This window comes from Melozone crissalis, unplaced genomic scaffold (genome assembly GCF_028551555.1).
Source record: "Melozone crissalis strain CALT ecotype California unplaced genomic scaffold, PUWL_Pcris_2 ptg000027l_1, whole genome shotgun sequence".
Taxonomy (NCBI): Eukaryota; Metazoa; Chordata; class Aves; order Passeriformes; family Passerellidae; genus Melozone; species Melozone crissalis.
In genome coordinates, this window is record NW_026535805.1 from 82,834,206 (window position 1) to 82,849,941 (window position 15,736).

At 37.8% G+C, this 15,736-nt stretch overlaps 1 protein-coding gene across 1 annotated transcript in view; it reads right to left on the reverse strand.

The window, feature by feature from the left end:
• Window positions 1-15,736, reverse strand: part of MDN1 (midasin AAA ATPase 1) — a 93,700-nt gene that overhangs the window by 65,090 nt on the left and 12,874 nt on the right. The window contains exons 7-20 of the mRNA XM_054279886.1: window positions 14,799-14,930; window positions 13,220-13,323; window positions 11,144-11,258; window positions 9,425-9,618; window positions 8,334-8,415; window positions 7,562-7,657; window positions 6,472-6,584; window positions 5,829-5,977; window positions 5,665-5,725; window positions 4,971-5,182; window positions 3,431-3,534; window positions 2,304-2,448; window positions 1,565-1,661; window positions 238-351 (exon numbers count right to left, since the gene is read on the reverse strand). Of these exons, the coding sequence (XP_054135861.1) occupies window positions 238-351; window positions 1,565-1,661; window positions 2,304-2,448; window positions 3,431-3,534; window positions 4,971-5,182; window positions 5,665-5,725; window positions 5,829-5,977; window positions 6,472-6,584; window positions 7,562-7,657; window positions 8,334-8,415; window positions 9,425-9,618; window positions 11,144-11,258; window positions 13,220-13,323; window positions 14,799-14,930 (1,718 nt within the window). The remainder of the gene's footprint in view (window positions 1-237; window positions 352-1,564; window positions 1,662-2,303; window positions 2,449-3,430; window positions 3,535-4,970; window positions 5,183-5,664; window positions 5,726-5,828; window positions 5,978-6,471; window positions 6,585-7,561; window positions 7,658-8,333; window positions 8,416-9,424; window positions 9,619-11,143; window positions 11,259-13,219; window positions 13,324-14,798; window positions 14,931-15,736) is intronic.

The window sequence follows — 15,736 nt, forward strand, 5'->3', positions numbered from 1 at the left end:
GCCACCAAGAAAACAATTCTGAGTTTCAAAAAATTAAAATCTCCTTCCCACAAATACAGAAACCTGCAGAATTAAGAAGATGGATGCCTATACTCTTCTGTTTCCTACAGCTATGCCAACTGCTGCATGGAGAGCATTATAGTGTTTCCCAAAGCAGGCTAACCACAGACTATCACCACATACTTATTTTTTGTGACTTATTTCATCAAGAATTTAAAAAGATTATAGTCAACTTACTTCACAATTCCTTGTACTGTATTTCTGCTCACATTCAAGCTTCTCAGATAATCCATTATAAGAATTTGCAAGTCTCCTTCATTTCTCAATTCTTCTACATAAAGTTCAGTAAACCTGCAAGAATCAAATCAATCTGTAACACTTAAGGTACCTGACCATATGGAAAAATCATGTTGTATATGAATCTCATGGCATATAACATTTTAAATTTGTAATTAACAGTTAAAGCTGCAGACCTATAGACTGTCCAACCTACAGACAGACTCAAGAAGCAGAGCAGTTGAAAAATAAGGTATTACTAATATTTTCAAGTAATTTATCTGAATTAGTTTAACATCTTAGACTGACAGTGAACAGTGTGACTTAAATTACAAATTTAAACAATTTGCAATAGATACTCAAATGTTACAGCCTAAACAACAAAGTACTGACACAGCAGTAGCTATTTTTGACCAATAGTAGTAGGCATTTTTGACAAATAGAAATACAAATTCATTTAAACTTAGTAAGTTATGCTGATGCTGAAATCTCTTTTCTTCTGTATTACACTCATTTTCTTTCCTTTCACTAGTCTGCATGAGAGCCAAGAGCAATAAAACCTTGATTTGCCACTAATAACTACAAATGACTAGTTACACATAGCTGGTGCATCTCTAGAGTCTTGCCCAGTGTTTATGAATCTGGAAAGGGACTACATATGCAACTTTTGGCACTCATGAGTGAAACTGCATCAAGGAGGAGATGTGTGCATACAGGAACAGGTAATGGTTCTGAAGAATGGATTTGTCTCAATTCCAATTGCCTTGCCACAGTTTAAATGCTTTGAGACCACATATCAAATATTTGGTGCCACCATGCAAACCACCTTCCTTTTGAGTAAACAAGACTGGATATGCAGCTTTTTGCAAGGATCATCAACACTTCTAAGTTAAGAGAAAGGCTGCTAAGCAGACACCAAGCACTTACCTGTCTTTTTCACTCCCATCAGGAACATAATGCTTTTAGCATTACACTGCAGTACCTGCGAATGCTGCAGTAACATTCCCTCGTGCTGACAGCTTCAATGTGAGGAATAATAATTTCCTGTTCCCAATGACAACACTCTACACTACTGCTAGACCATTTGCTCACGGCTCAGCTACTTCCAAGTATTTTGCTGACTCTATTTCATGAGAAACCTTCACTATACATCTCTCACAGGTAGTAAATGAGTTCATACTTGCATCTTCAGGCTTCAGATAAAGCATTCTTCACTGGGCAACTCCTGAAACTAATTAAACTCTGAAAAAGACCGCGACTATTTTGTCCCAGAATCATTATTTCCTACCTGTTTCTTATTCCTAGAGGAAGATTTCTCTTTCCAACATCTGTAGCTGGATTCATGCATGCAAACAAGCGAAAATCAGGGTGACGGACAAGAGGCTCTAAAGCAAAACAGAAATAAAAGGCAAAGTTCATGATAAACATAGGATATTTATATGTTAAATATGGTGTATTTGATCTAAAGCAATTTTCTATTGCTGCACTACTACATTTCCTTAAAAATACCAGCATCAAGAATTTTCAGAGAGAATAATCCCATGTGATTTTATCAGAAGTACCTGCATCTTCACAACAGCCACAGGCAAGTAAAACCCTGACTTTTTTGTGTGTAGCAAGATGTTGTAACAACACAAAACACTTCAAAAATTATGTCAGCCCTAAACCTGGAACTGCTTTTGCCTCTTTCAGAACAATAGCCAGTGCTTCCCTCAGCCAGAAGAAAACAAAGCCTGGGATGCTCACACAACATTTGTCTCTCTCTGTAGCTTTTGAGAGCAGCATTCAGCAACTGTAGTTTTTTATCTTTACATCTCTAAAGGGAGTTAACTTTCTACACAGCAGTGCTCACACTGCTGTTGAGAACAGACCACTTGCAAAGATATATGAAATCTACAAAGAGCACATTGCTCTCTTGTGCACACATTCATTTTAAAGGTAAATGATCTCAACTTATTTTGAGCTACACAGGATAGGGAACTCAGCTGAGCACCAAGGTAAGGCATAAGCAAGCATAGAAATAGTACCTGTGTCTCCTCTGTCCAGTAACACCAGTGACCCAGATGATCCTTCCAATAAACCACTCAGGCACTCCAAAGTCTCTGCTGCAGCCAAGTTAATCTCATCCAATAAAATCCACTCTCCTTTTTTTACTGCTTGTGCCAGAGTACCCTAAAAGAAAGATCAATTTGTTAACCCTGTTGCCAGGAATGAAATGTCAACTGAAGCATTCAGATACTGGAATTACTTGGTGTGCAATCTATGGCTTGATTAGACAAATGGCAATTCCAGACCTTTTACAGCAGTAGCAGCTTTACTGCTCTCCCTCAGTAACAGCAATCATTTTGCCAGTCACAGAAGTCACACAGTTATCATATCATTGTATCAGTTACCAGTTAGATTGGCTCAAATACAGCAGATTTAGGATCCCTTTCTTGTGCAATCTAGCACTGTGGTGCATAGGTGCAATAAAACATGAGAATAAAGTTAATCCAAAGAAATCCAAAGACACAAGCAGTATTATGCTCCTAAGGAATCTGTACCCTATTAATTAACACTATATTAAGTCAGAGGTTCTCCAACTACTCACTAATACATTTTTCTATGGAGGACTGGTCAGCATTTCACACACATCACATGAAATTTGAGAGAATATATTCAGATTATTGGGGCGACAATAAACAAGCATAAATAAACCTCATGGTTTTTCCTAATCACACATAATATCTTCAAAACATATTACAGGTTTGAAACATTTAGAAAAATCACTTCTAGATAAACAGCACAGATTCTTAATATTAAATCCTTCACAAGAATTCCTAGCCAGAAGCAAGACCTACTGGAGACTGATCAAGAAGTTTTTTCTAATCTCCTAGAATTAAAAAGAAAATATGACATACTGATATTTTTGTCATACCAGTCCTAATCCCTGCTATACAGCACTGAATTAATGTGCTAGCACAAACCAGTCTCCACTGCCCATCTCACCACTGCTTCCTTGAATCTGCACTCTTGATTTCATGGAGTTATCATGGCACACGTTTTACTTCACAGAAAGGTTCTTGCCAGGAAGCAACTTATATAATACTGACTGCAAAGTCTTTTAAATACTTCTCCTTATTCCTCTAGCATCAAAATGCAAATAGCTAAGTACCTCAACAAATGCAAAGAGAAGGGCATTTTCTGTCATTTTCATCTGTTGATGAGCATGATTCAGTTTAAGACCAAATGCCTCCCACTTTTCCTTCAGTGGTAAGCCTGCAAGAAAAACAAATTTTAAGTTCGTACCATCAGAACAGTAGCACAAAAAATGTTTCACAACAGTTTTTTTTATCAAGTTTTTTCAGGCAGAGAGATACAACAGTAAGCTCAAGTAACAAAAAAAGTTAAGTCCTTCAGATGACAAACCACAAATTAAAAAAAGAATTTAATCTTGCTGATTTGGTTTCCTGCATGTGTGGTTGTTTTTTAAATTTAACTGTGTCCATATGTCAATAGTGCTCAGACAATTTGCTATTCATTCCCAGATGAGGAACAAATACTTATATTGCACTTTGCTCCAGCATGACTGTTAACACTGTCTAATTTCCAGAGACAGAAAGAGACACGTCAAAAAAATAAATCCAAATTTTTAACAGAAATGACCTAACAGATTAATAATGAACACTTCAGTATCAATAATTAACACACTACTGCTTATCAGATACAATATTTACTATAACACTGATTTCAGTTATCTGTTAAAATCCCTACCTGAGCTACATACAACATCAAAATTCCTTAAGAAACTTTGCAAGATTTCAGCTTGTCTTTATTTTAGGATTGTCAATTCCTGCAATAAGTGCAAGAACTTTTTAAACTCTTTTTTTTTGACATTTGGGGGCACTTATTTTAATATCTGCATATTCAGAAGAACCAGTTAAAAGAAGAGTGGAGATAAACTTTATAATTGCTTTTATTTAGCCCAAATGGAAAGAAAGCTACAATTTCACTTGTTCTGCTGGTCTAGAACCAGAAACAATTTCAAGCAAGTTATAGTATCAACATTGCCTCAGCCCCAAAATGGGTTGTGAAGTATAAAACAAGAAGAACTTATTTGGAGATAAAATCACTGTGGAACAAAACAAAGCACTAGGCCAGTCAGCATCACTAACAGAGGAAACAAGGCAAAAGAAAGATCTTAAAAATAATTTCTACTCTAAAACTGTTATTACTTTGGGTTTGGTTCTGTGATTGTTGCTTTGCTTTGTTTTTTAAAAAGGACACGTTTGTGAGACCCAGGCAGGTTCCAGGGCTGAAAGTGGGAATGCATTCACATAGAAGAGTGACACACAAACAAGCAGGACTGCTCCCCAGCACAGCAAACAAGTACTGAGTGGAGACCAGATGCCAAGGGTACCACAGGGCACACAATCTCCACACATAGCTACCAGCAGAGATGAGTTAGAAAAAGGAAAACCAAAACAAAATAAAACAAAACAAAACCCAACCACTGTTCTAACAGTGTTCTGAATGTTTTGTTTCAATGTTGACATTGCATTTCCCAAAACCAGAAAAAAAAGATGTAATACAGGGGGAGGGAAAAATCCCTAAACTTCAAACAAACCCAAATTAAAAAAACAAAATTCACCAGTATTTATCTACCCTCTGCATGGTTTAGCATTAATGTGTGTTTGATCCATCTGAAGTCTTACCAGATGTATTTTCTTTTACTTCTTTATTAATAGCAGATTTATGAATATGTTGCATTAGTTTTAGCAGATCATGCCAACGTTTCTGTCTGTAGCAAGTCTGAATGTGTCCCAAGAATGTTTGATTTTTCTTCCTAGAGAATGTCTGATAGAAGAGTTCTTCAAAAGACTCTCGCAGAGGGAGCCAGATCAGCTTGTTATCCACAGGCTTGTAACTGAAGAGAAGCAAAAGAGTAATTATTTATGTGAGACAGTCACCTGTGAACTTGAGAAAGAAAACAAGTCCGAAACCAGTTACTTGAAACAACAATAAGCTGCATGGATGAACTCTTGTTTCTGAAGTTTTTTACTAAACTAACAAACTAAATAGAATTGCACATATTTAAATGCACCATGAGGTGATTTTGTAAAGACAGGAACACCCTGATAAGCAAAATATTCACAATACTACCCAACAATCTGTCCAGTGAATATTACATCAGATTTATACTGAACAGTTAAGCCACTTTGGGCAGGACATTGGGCTCTGTTTTTGAATGACTTCATCACACACAGCTCTGCACACACTGCTCTGCTCTTCAGCAAGGACAAGAAGGTTTCTGCATGCAAATATATTTATTAAGACATTTATCCTACTAGGTAACAGATACTGTCCATTTGTTCTGCAGAACAGACAAAACAGTGGTCAGTGACTCACCCCCCTAAGAGATCTGCTGTGTCACTTTGTTGGTTCATGTTGACAACCCTCAAACGGTGTCCTTGAAACAGATAAAAGAGCACCATCAACTTGTGGGTTTGTTTGTTTGTTTGTTGCTTTTCACATTATCTTCATGTAAGTTACTATTTTCACACATTATTTACCTGTAATATGAGCTAGGTACTGGACTGCTGAGGTTTTGCCAGTTCCTGTTTCACCAACCAAGAGCACAGGCTCCCCTTTGACAACACACACTGCAAGCTGTTCAATCAGTACTGCAGATGGCCGTGTGGCAGCAAAGGTATGTTTTGCCCTGAAAAAACAATGCAAGTTACTCAAACTAAGATTTATCAAGGAGCTCATTTCAATTTTGCCTTTATTAATTTTTTTTTGTGGAGTGGTTTGATTTAGGACTTTTTTTAATATAGGTCAGAAAATAAATAGTTCTAAGATACAATCTAAAAATTCAGGGTTTCCAAATAACTTCCTGGCCAATGAATTTACCAACACATACAAAAATCTCCCTCAACCAAGGTAGAGCCACCACAGTCTTTTTATAACAGCTGTGGATCCACACTCTTTTGAAGACGCTCTAGTTCAGAGAAGTTGAAAATCTCCACGCTTTGGCTGCCAGAAGCATGATGCAGACACTCTTAAAAATACACAAGGTAAAACTTGGATTGCAAGGGAAAGAGCTCTCACATTCCTTTCATTAGAATGAGAATACCCAATTCGAATTTTCCTTAAACCCTGTGACCTGCAGCCTATGTGAATTTCAATTCACATGGAAAGTACAGGATATTCTACCTTTGAACAGTGAGAGCCTGGTTCTGCTTCTTCACAAGATTCACTCTTCCGACAGAGACATCTTGTTCCCGTATCGAAATTTCCGGTTTATAGAGTTCACAGAAGAACTCCACCTGTGAAAAAAGCATCAGCATTTCCAATACTAATGTTGCTTACATCACAGCAACAGCACCCACGCCATGCTACCAGTATTATTTTGCAGCAAGTTAATTTTTAATAGCATAATTCTGTATTTTGGAGGTTTTACACAATCATAACCTAAAACAGTGAAGGACTTCAGAAGTGTTTTTATCTATACAAACAACTTTCAACTCAATAACTTGGTAATAGTCTTTGCCACAGTATTTCTACTTCACCTACTTCCATGGTAGCTCAACAACACAAACTTGAACAATTATTTTAACAATAAGCAAATAATCTCCCTTAAAAAAAAATCCTTTGTGTAAACAAGGATATTTTGCCACTTGCAGAGAATAATACATTCCTGTAATGAAATAACGCAAAGAAGGACAGAGAAAAACCCACAGAAGAGTCAGGGATCCATCTGTCAACTTAAAGTAACAACAGAGAGAATTTGCTTTGCAGACTTCTTTCTACAGTCAGAAATAGTTGACAAAGAAGTGATTTAGTTTAATTTTGTCATTTATACAGCTCCAGAGAGGCAGCTGATTTTGTAAGCGTGAGTACAGAACAAGTAGCAGTAAAGATCATGTTTCTCTCTGATCTCTCTGTTTAAGAGTTTAATATTCACTGTAAACCATCTAAGTAAAACACATTCTTTGCTACCCTGTGCATATAGTGGCATCATGTGCTTAGGCAGCTATGCTGCTCCAGCTGTGAAATCCTTCTTTTACATCCTGAGGCCATTTGCTCTAAAACAGGTTGTGGGGAACTTTCAGAGAAAAAACAAATGCAGGTGAACAAAAAATAGGAGGAAAACAGATCCTGGGATGGAACAGAAAGCAAAAAAACCTGTTTGGGATGGAAAAGTCAGCATAATTTAAATAAGAAATAGTGTAACGTATTTCAATTAATCATAGAAAAATTGCAAGCTACCAATAAAGATCATGTTAATTGTAGCTCACCATACCTTTTTTTTTGAAATGTTTAGGTAACTTCCAATAACTTTTGCCATTTTCTGTCTGCTCCCTTGATTGGACAACATGGCTGTGAAACAGTCCAGTGCCTGTCAAAGGGAAAACCAACTTCTTGAAAACTAATTTTGTATGATTTTATCTGACAAAGCACCATCTTAATCTAAACGAACCCAAATCCAATTCAACCATTGCAAATAAAACTATTTCACTGTCCTATGATGGAGTCAAACAACAGAGTTCAAAAAGATGCAATAAGAACTTCTAAACTCTAGAACGTAGTGGGTTTACACCAAAAATAAAAACTTTTCAATGCTCAACCACAAAAGCTGTTTTTAGACTAATGGACCAAAATGGAGATGGAAGTAACATTGTAAGATCTCACATCTCAAAACTGCCTCTGACAGATGCACATCCAAAAAGTCCTCAACCTATACTGTAATCTGATGAGCAGGTAAGAAGAAAAGTAGCCCCATATTACAAGAAAAAGAAAGGTTTCTGCCACACGCAATCCCAGCTTATATCAGTTACAATTATTTCCCACCATGCAGTTTGTATGACAGCACAAAATTCTTTTAGCACCTTACTGCAAACAACTTTCCTAGTAGCAACAAAAGCTTCTGATCAGAGAGATCACAAACATTCCAACTACAGTCCAATTGCTTCAAAACAAAACCAAACAAATTCCCATCTCACATTCCCAAAGAGAGGATTTTGTGAGACACCAACAGAATTTGGGATCAATTTCCACATCAAGTCTTACCGCACCTCCTGAAAAATATTCACTGCTGTGGTTGAAGAATTACTGTCAAAGTTGCAAGCAATCCTGCTGCACCAATTCAGTAGGTCTCTAAAAAGAAAAAACAAAAAGACTTGGTACAAACATGCCAAAATACACAGCATCTTCTTTCATGTTCAGCTTAGGTCACGACATCATCTTGCGGCACTTGCACGTGTAGTTGTTGTGCAAGTTGCACACGGGAAGACACAAAGGACAATAATTCTGAGGAGCAGCTGAGCACAGACCAACATTGCTTACAAACAGATCATACATACTCCCATTAAATCATAACTTTAACTGTAAAATTCAAAGGTATTAAAGAATCCAGAAAGGTCTAAACCCCCTATTTTTTCAAGATACAGATTCGTTACCAACAACAAGATCTTCCAAAAGGCGAGAAAAGGAAATTTTGTTCTAGAAAAAACTGACATTCTTTTGTTCTACACAAATATCACGTACTACCCACACCTAGCATTTACTAACTAATTTACAAAGCACTACTGGTTACAGAAATTCCAGATGAATAGAACTGACATTTGGTAGGAGAGGAAGAAATAATTCAGCATCAAACTACATTTCATCACAGACTTTCTGAAATTAACAGTACATTACAGATACAGTTATTTTCAGTCACCTTAAGTTATAATGCTGAGTGTTCAGCATGAAATAATCAAGATAATGCACTCAGTTACTGAACATGTTATTTTCTAGCTACTAAGATAACATTATAAGCATCTTCCAGTTCTTAACTAGTACCAATATCTTGTGTTAACAATAATTAAGAATAAATTCAAATGGCCTGATGCCAACAAAGCACTGCATATGACAGAACTCACACATTCTCCCATGCCAGCCAAAAAGTAAGTATAGCAAATAGGAAATTTAAATAACGCAGAATGAGTTTAGCTTCTTTAAATGATATATTAATCATTATTTAAAACAAAAAATCTATTTCCCAGTTTTTCACATTTAATTATTAAGCTATTACCATTATTTCTAAAAAGTTAAGAAAAATAACAAAAATAAACCCTTCTATCTCTGTAACTAGCTGGCTTCCAATAAACATATAAAGGACAACCTTAGAGATAGTTCTCGTCCTTCCAGACTTGGTTTCTTATGTTCTGATCTCGACTCTGATGCTGCTTCTGGCACGTGACTGGAGCCAGCAGCACTGTTTTCTGGTGCCTGATACTTGTCTCCTGTAAGGTCAGTGAAAATGTCTAGCAAGTGATCTGTCACAAGAGCAAGGTTGGGGTATCTCCTTTGGAGGATCTGAAATCAGAAACAAAAAAAAGAAAAAAAAATGAAACAAAACAAGAAAACAACAAACCCATCCATATTGGAAAGAAACCAACAGCACCCCAGTTTTCACTGGGAGATGCTTCAATAGATATAACTAGCAAGCAATATGAAACTGCTCTCCTGAAATCTCTCACCTGAAGAAATCAGAAATTATGACTACTATGATACTGATTTTGATGCCAAAAACAAACTTTTCCAGCTCAGCTCTGCTCCAGATCATTTAATACATTTGCACAAATAGCAACAGGAAGAACAAAAAGTACATTCAATCTTATCTGAACCCAAACCATGACCAGTTTACAACTTCACAACTGGTAACAGAACTCCTTAGCTCCCACCCTTCTTTTATTGACTAAATTCATATTGCATTCAAATTGTCTATTCACTGTGCTGACAAAGGCACGTTAAGGGGATAATTTTTCTTTTGTAATTTCCTTTCAGCTCTGTTCTCTCCACTAAAGCTTGCCAACCAAAATATTGCTTCTCAAAATTACTTTTCACAGATACAGGCCAGGAAAACTGATCCTACCCTGCCAGAGAGACTTTTAAGATTAACAACATGAGACTTTTTTCAAGGCAAGCAAGTGGGTATACTACTGTGGAATCTAAGTGCTCAGTTTATACATTTTTGTGACTTAAGCTACAAAGTTGCAGAAAAAGAATAAAAAGAACCTGGCGGTAAGAGACACAGCTAACACTCAAGTTCTGTTTTTTCATAAGGTTTTTGTAGTTGTTCTTGCCCCACTCCTACCAATTAGCTGACAAATGACAAGAAAGGAAAAAAACCTCACAGATATTTAAGGCCACCTATAATTGTGCTGGCTGCTGAATGAGACCAAAGGAGTGAATGAATTCTACTGAAAAAACTGTCTTCTCCATTCTAGAAAATTCTGAACTTTCTCCCCAACTCTTCTGCTAGAGACTCTTCACTACGTTTCCCCTCAGCCAAGGTTCTTCTAGAATCAGATCCTGTTTTGAGCTCTGTATCACAAGGAGAATCTCCAGAGAATTGAATTTTCATATGAGCCCTAGGCTGTTTTAATCTTCTGAAGAATTACACAGAGCAAACACCTCCTAGAGATGCTAACAAAAGAAAGATGTTAACAGAAGCAGTTATTTTTAACTGGTAACTGACCAACTATTTTTCAGCTTAAAGCTTAGAACACCAAATTAAACTCAATTTTCTTTTTTGCTATTTCTCTCTGCTTTCAAGTCCCTGTGGGCTAATAAGCAGCAAAGTAACTTGATTCTTAGACCCACACAAAGCACAATTGTGTCTGTCAAGGCAAGTTCCAGAATCTCGGTTCCATTCACTTCAAATTTTCCTGACAAACTGCCTGTTTACTTCAAAATTGGCAGCACAAAGCTGAAATTGTAAGGGTCTATTGTAGAACTTGAAGATAAAATAAGGATTCAATTAACTACTGAAAGACATTTATTACCCTAAGATGAAACAATTGTTCACATGCCACAATGGAGCAACACACCCCCATACCTCCTTGAGCTCTCCTTTGCTCATGTTATCCAGATGAATTTTGGTCCAGTATTTGTCCAGAAGAGCAGCATGGCTGCTTTGCTGCCTGTACCAACCTCCACCACAGCTGAATATCCTAAATCAAAATGCAATGAAGAAACACAGCATGTTGAGTGTGGCTGAAGAATTCAGCCTTTTCAGTGCATTTCTGTGCATCAAAGAACATGGTACATACAGCTGCTACAGCACAATGCAACAGGCATAAATGACACTGTTTGTCACTGTACTGTCATGTACTCCACCTTGCCTATCCATGCTTTCCAAATTACTTGTTAGCACAGTGTTTTTCTTCCTTTATGCCAAAATCTCCATTGAGGTACTTTCAGAAAGACTCAACCTACTGTCAGTTGTCTGTCAGAAGCAATATACAGAATCTTTGGTAAAGGGAGAAACCTGACACAAGCGGCCTGTGAAGAACCTTAAAGGATCTGTGATCTTATTGCAGAGGTGCAGGAAAAGCATCTTCAGCACTGTCCCCTCCACAGTGTTTCACAATTCTTCTTCCTTGTCCTCCAGACTCAGCTCTTTCCATCATCTATTTCATTCTCTTTGTTCTTTTACTACAGAAATAACTATGCAGCCATGTAAGAAGTAGCCTTGCACATGCAAAGCATTAGATTTGGGGTTGTGGTTTGGCTTTTGTTTTCTGGTGGGTTTTCATTAAATTTTTTCTTCTTTGTTGTATTGTGTTTTGTTTCAATTGTTAAATACTATTTCCCAGCTGTAAACTGCAACAGATTTACAGAATCTACCCTAACAAACCTAATGAAAATTATAATTTGCTGCTATACAAACTGTTCACTGATGTGCTGGTTTTGGCTGGGACAGAGTTAAATTTCTCCATAGTAGCTGGTGTGGGGCTGTGTTTTACATCTGTGACCCAAGCAGTGCTGATAATGCAGGGATGTCTAAGCTACCCCTGAGCAGGGCTTCCAGAGAGGCAAGGCTTTTCCTGCTCCTCAGGAAAGCACCAGCACCACCCAGCAGAGGTGGGTGAGGGAACACAGGGAGCTGGGATGGGATATGGCCAGGAGAGCTGATCCCAACTGAATATCCCACCAGGATATTCCACCTGGTGGATTCCAGATTCCCAGCTGACCACAAGGATATCCCATATTCCATATCAGCAGTGCCCAGCATACACAGCTGTGGGAAGAAGGAGGAAGGGTGGGGATGTTCAGAGTGATAGGGTCTGTCTCTTTGTTTGTGTGGAAAGCTTTTGCTTTATCTAAACTCTATTTCAACCCATGACTTTTCCCACTTTTACTCTTCCAACTCCCTCCCCCATCCTGCTGCAGGGGAGTGAGCCAGTACCTGTGTGGTGCTTAGTTGCTGACCAAGGTTAAACCATGACAACCACGCATAAAGAAACACAAATTCTTATGAAATGAGGCAACCAAAGGAGTGGAACACAGAAGACTCAATTCCAGAAAAAATAGATCAGAAAAACCAATTTATAGAAGTAAGACAAAATCAGGGAAATTTGTTAAAGGCTTTGAAATAAACTACAAAATATTTGAAAACCATGTAACTGTCATTCCCCATACAGACCTCCTAATCTTTAACCTTGATACAAATATTACATTTTCCTATACAAAAAGTCATTTTGACATCCAAGGCAGGAGCCACTACAACAGTGAAACAATCAGGCAGAGCATATTGTATCTTTCTCTGGCTAGAAAAAGTTAAAAACACCTATATTGACACTATAGCTATTTCATAACTATCAATAATAAACCTTTTTCACACATTCCTATGAGTGGTGTTTTGTCTTGGTGATGGGTTGGTTTTGTAGGGTTCCTCCTAGCAAGGTTCATTTCTTCAGCCTTGCTGAAGCTATTTTTCTGTACAAAGACTGGGATTCACCCCAAGGCTGCCTTCAAGTGGAAAAAAAATTATTTTCACAGTTTCTATGATTTATATTCCTTGTTAACTGGAAATTGCTAAACCAGTCCTATAAAAGTACCTTGTAAAAAGCACCTTGGACTTAAAAATAGGATACCATGTTCCCAATCTCATTTAAGTTTACAAACCTACCTCCTGGTTGCAAAAAACTGGAATCCTGGTGCTACTTTTAAACAGTCACCACGACCAGGAATCAGTAACTCTTTTTTCTCCAAAAGTGGAATCAGCACAGAGATCTGGAGAGAAAAAGAAAAACTGTAAAACTTTTTTTTTTGGTGGCACTAACAGACAGCACAACCATCCACACTTATTTCACACTTGAGATGCTGGAGCAATGCCACTGAGCACCATCACATTGCCAGCAACTGCTATTTCCAGAGATACACTTCCAAGTGATGCTACCAGGAACTGCAGAGTTCCCAGCAATTTTAACCAGCAGTGGAAGCCAAAGGTGTAATGTTTACTTACCTTTTTTTCTCCTGTATTCAAATTTAATGGTAAGACAATTGAAATGACAGCCAGAACACTTCAAGTCCAAATCAAAACTATTAATTTTAAAATTATCAAATTACTTATTGGACACATTCAAACCAGAAGCTTTATTTTGCTTATCTGCCTGAACAAAAATAACCTGTGTCTCAAGGATGACGTTCTCAACCATAATCCTTTTTCAGTGTATACACTGCTACCCCAGGAGAGTTTGGTACCTATTTATAAAACCAACCCTTCCCTGGGGAGGGACTATAATGGTGGTGGAAAGAAAGAAGGGAGGTATGACCACACCAACCCCTCAGCACACAGGGAGCACACAGAAATCCTTTGATATGCAGAAAGCAGACAGGATGCCTGCAGGGAGGATTGAAGAAAGGGATTTGGTGAATGCAGGATAATACTCAGGGTATGATCATCATGAGTGCACTGAGCTAAATCCACAGAAGCAAGTAAGTGCACAACCTCCTAGCAGTGAACTCTCTGTACGTACAAGCTCTATTCATTTGCTTTCTTATAAATTTTCTATTTCTATTTCTATACCAGAAAGCCTAGAACATAATAAATAAACTGACAGGTTATTCAGCCACACAAAGGATGCTTTATGGAACAGATATGAAAGGAAACAACCAGCAGAATGTCCAGGAGGCCTATGCAGCAAAGCATCTCTATCACACCATGCTTGAAAATGACTTCTTTTCAGTAGCCATTACTTCAAGAGGCAAGGATGACTGACTAACTAGTTGTTCTGGAGCCAAAAAAACCAGGAAATCTATTAAAGCTTATAATGCTAAGTGCAACAGCATGTTTTTAATATGGAAGAAATGTGTAAGGAAAAATATGTGGAAGGGAAAAAAGGGCACACAAACAAAAAAAGTCTTAAGCCTCATATATTGACAATATTCTGTGGTGTTTAGGGCCACGTTTGGTTTCAAACACCAAAACACTGTTTAATAGACACGTTATCAGACACATTATCAGCGTCATCTCCAGCTTTCAGACTGAAATCTGTGATCAGTGTCAGGGTCATGACTACTCTGTAACAAAGACAAAAACTAATGAGGTGTGCAAACATGTGAACCAAGACAGGTGAATTCTTTCTAAGCCCTTCTAAGCAGCAGCATTTTCAGTGTGCTGCTCCAGACCCCTGGTGATCAGACTCCCAAAACTGCCATCATGGGCAGCGAGAGCAGTACCTTAAAGCAAACATAGAGCTACATACCACATCCAGAGGAGCATAATCAATATCCTCCAGGAGTATCCAGTGACCCTTGGTAACAGCTTGTGTCAAGGTGCCAGGCTGCCACACAAACTCCCCGGGTACATCTGTGCACCGATACATCCCCAGCAGCGTCTGTGACAGAAACAGGCACATCAGAGACCTGGGCACGGCCTCCCCAGGGGAAAGGATGGCAAAAACGACCAAAGTTGGGACAGAAGTGACACTTTAACTCTACCTCACTAAACAATCTGGCTATCTGTGCCCAGCAGTGCACTTTTTTTAAATAAGAAGAAAAGTTTCCTGCCTCCGGCGGCAATTTTACTGAAACTTAATTATTAAAACAAACCAGGTAATTGGAAGTAAATTTATGAGCTGTGCCACCCTAATTTGTAAGCAATCTAAAGTAATACAGAAAACTGTCTAGGGTCACACCAAGCTTTAGTTTATGTTTTTGTAAAGTCTGCGACTAAGGTAGTAAACAGAACTATAAGGCAAGTTATTCAAAGTTCTGCTTTTCTCTCAAATTGTAACTTCAATATAAGCACTGCTTTAAAAATTGAGTTTGTGATTTTACTGCTACATATTTTGTACCTTGAACTTCACCACTTTTTCTTAAATATGGTGGCCTTACTCTTGCATATGAGAAGATACAGTCTGTGAGATGGTGAAACCAGGCGCTCCATGCAAGCATGGAAAGGTGCTCATGGATGCTAATAAAAACCTTCTGATAACTTCTGGTAGATACTAACCACCTTCAAAAACTAAAAATAAATTGTGCCAAACAACATAACTCAAGCTCCAAAATTCTGCATGAAAAACAAGAAGTACATAAAATTATCTACAGATAGAGCTTAATCATTAATATGTAACTGCAAATCACCTCAACATCCCAGTATCTTACTTTATCTCACCTTTATATCACAAAAAAGGCATCAGAT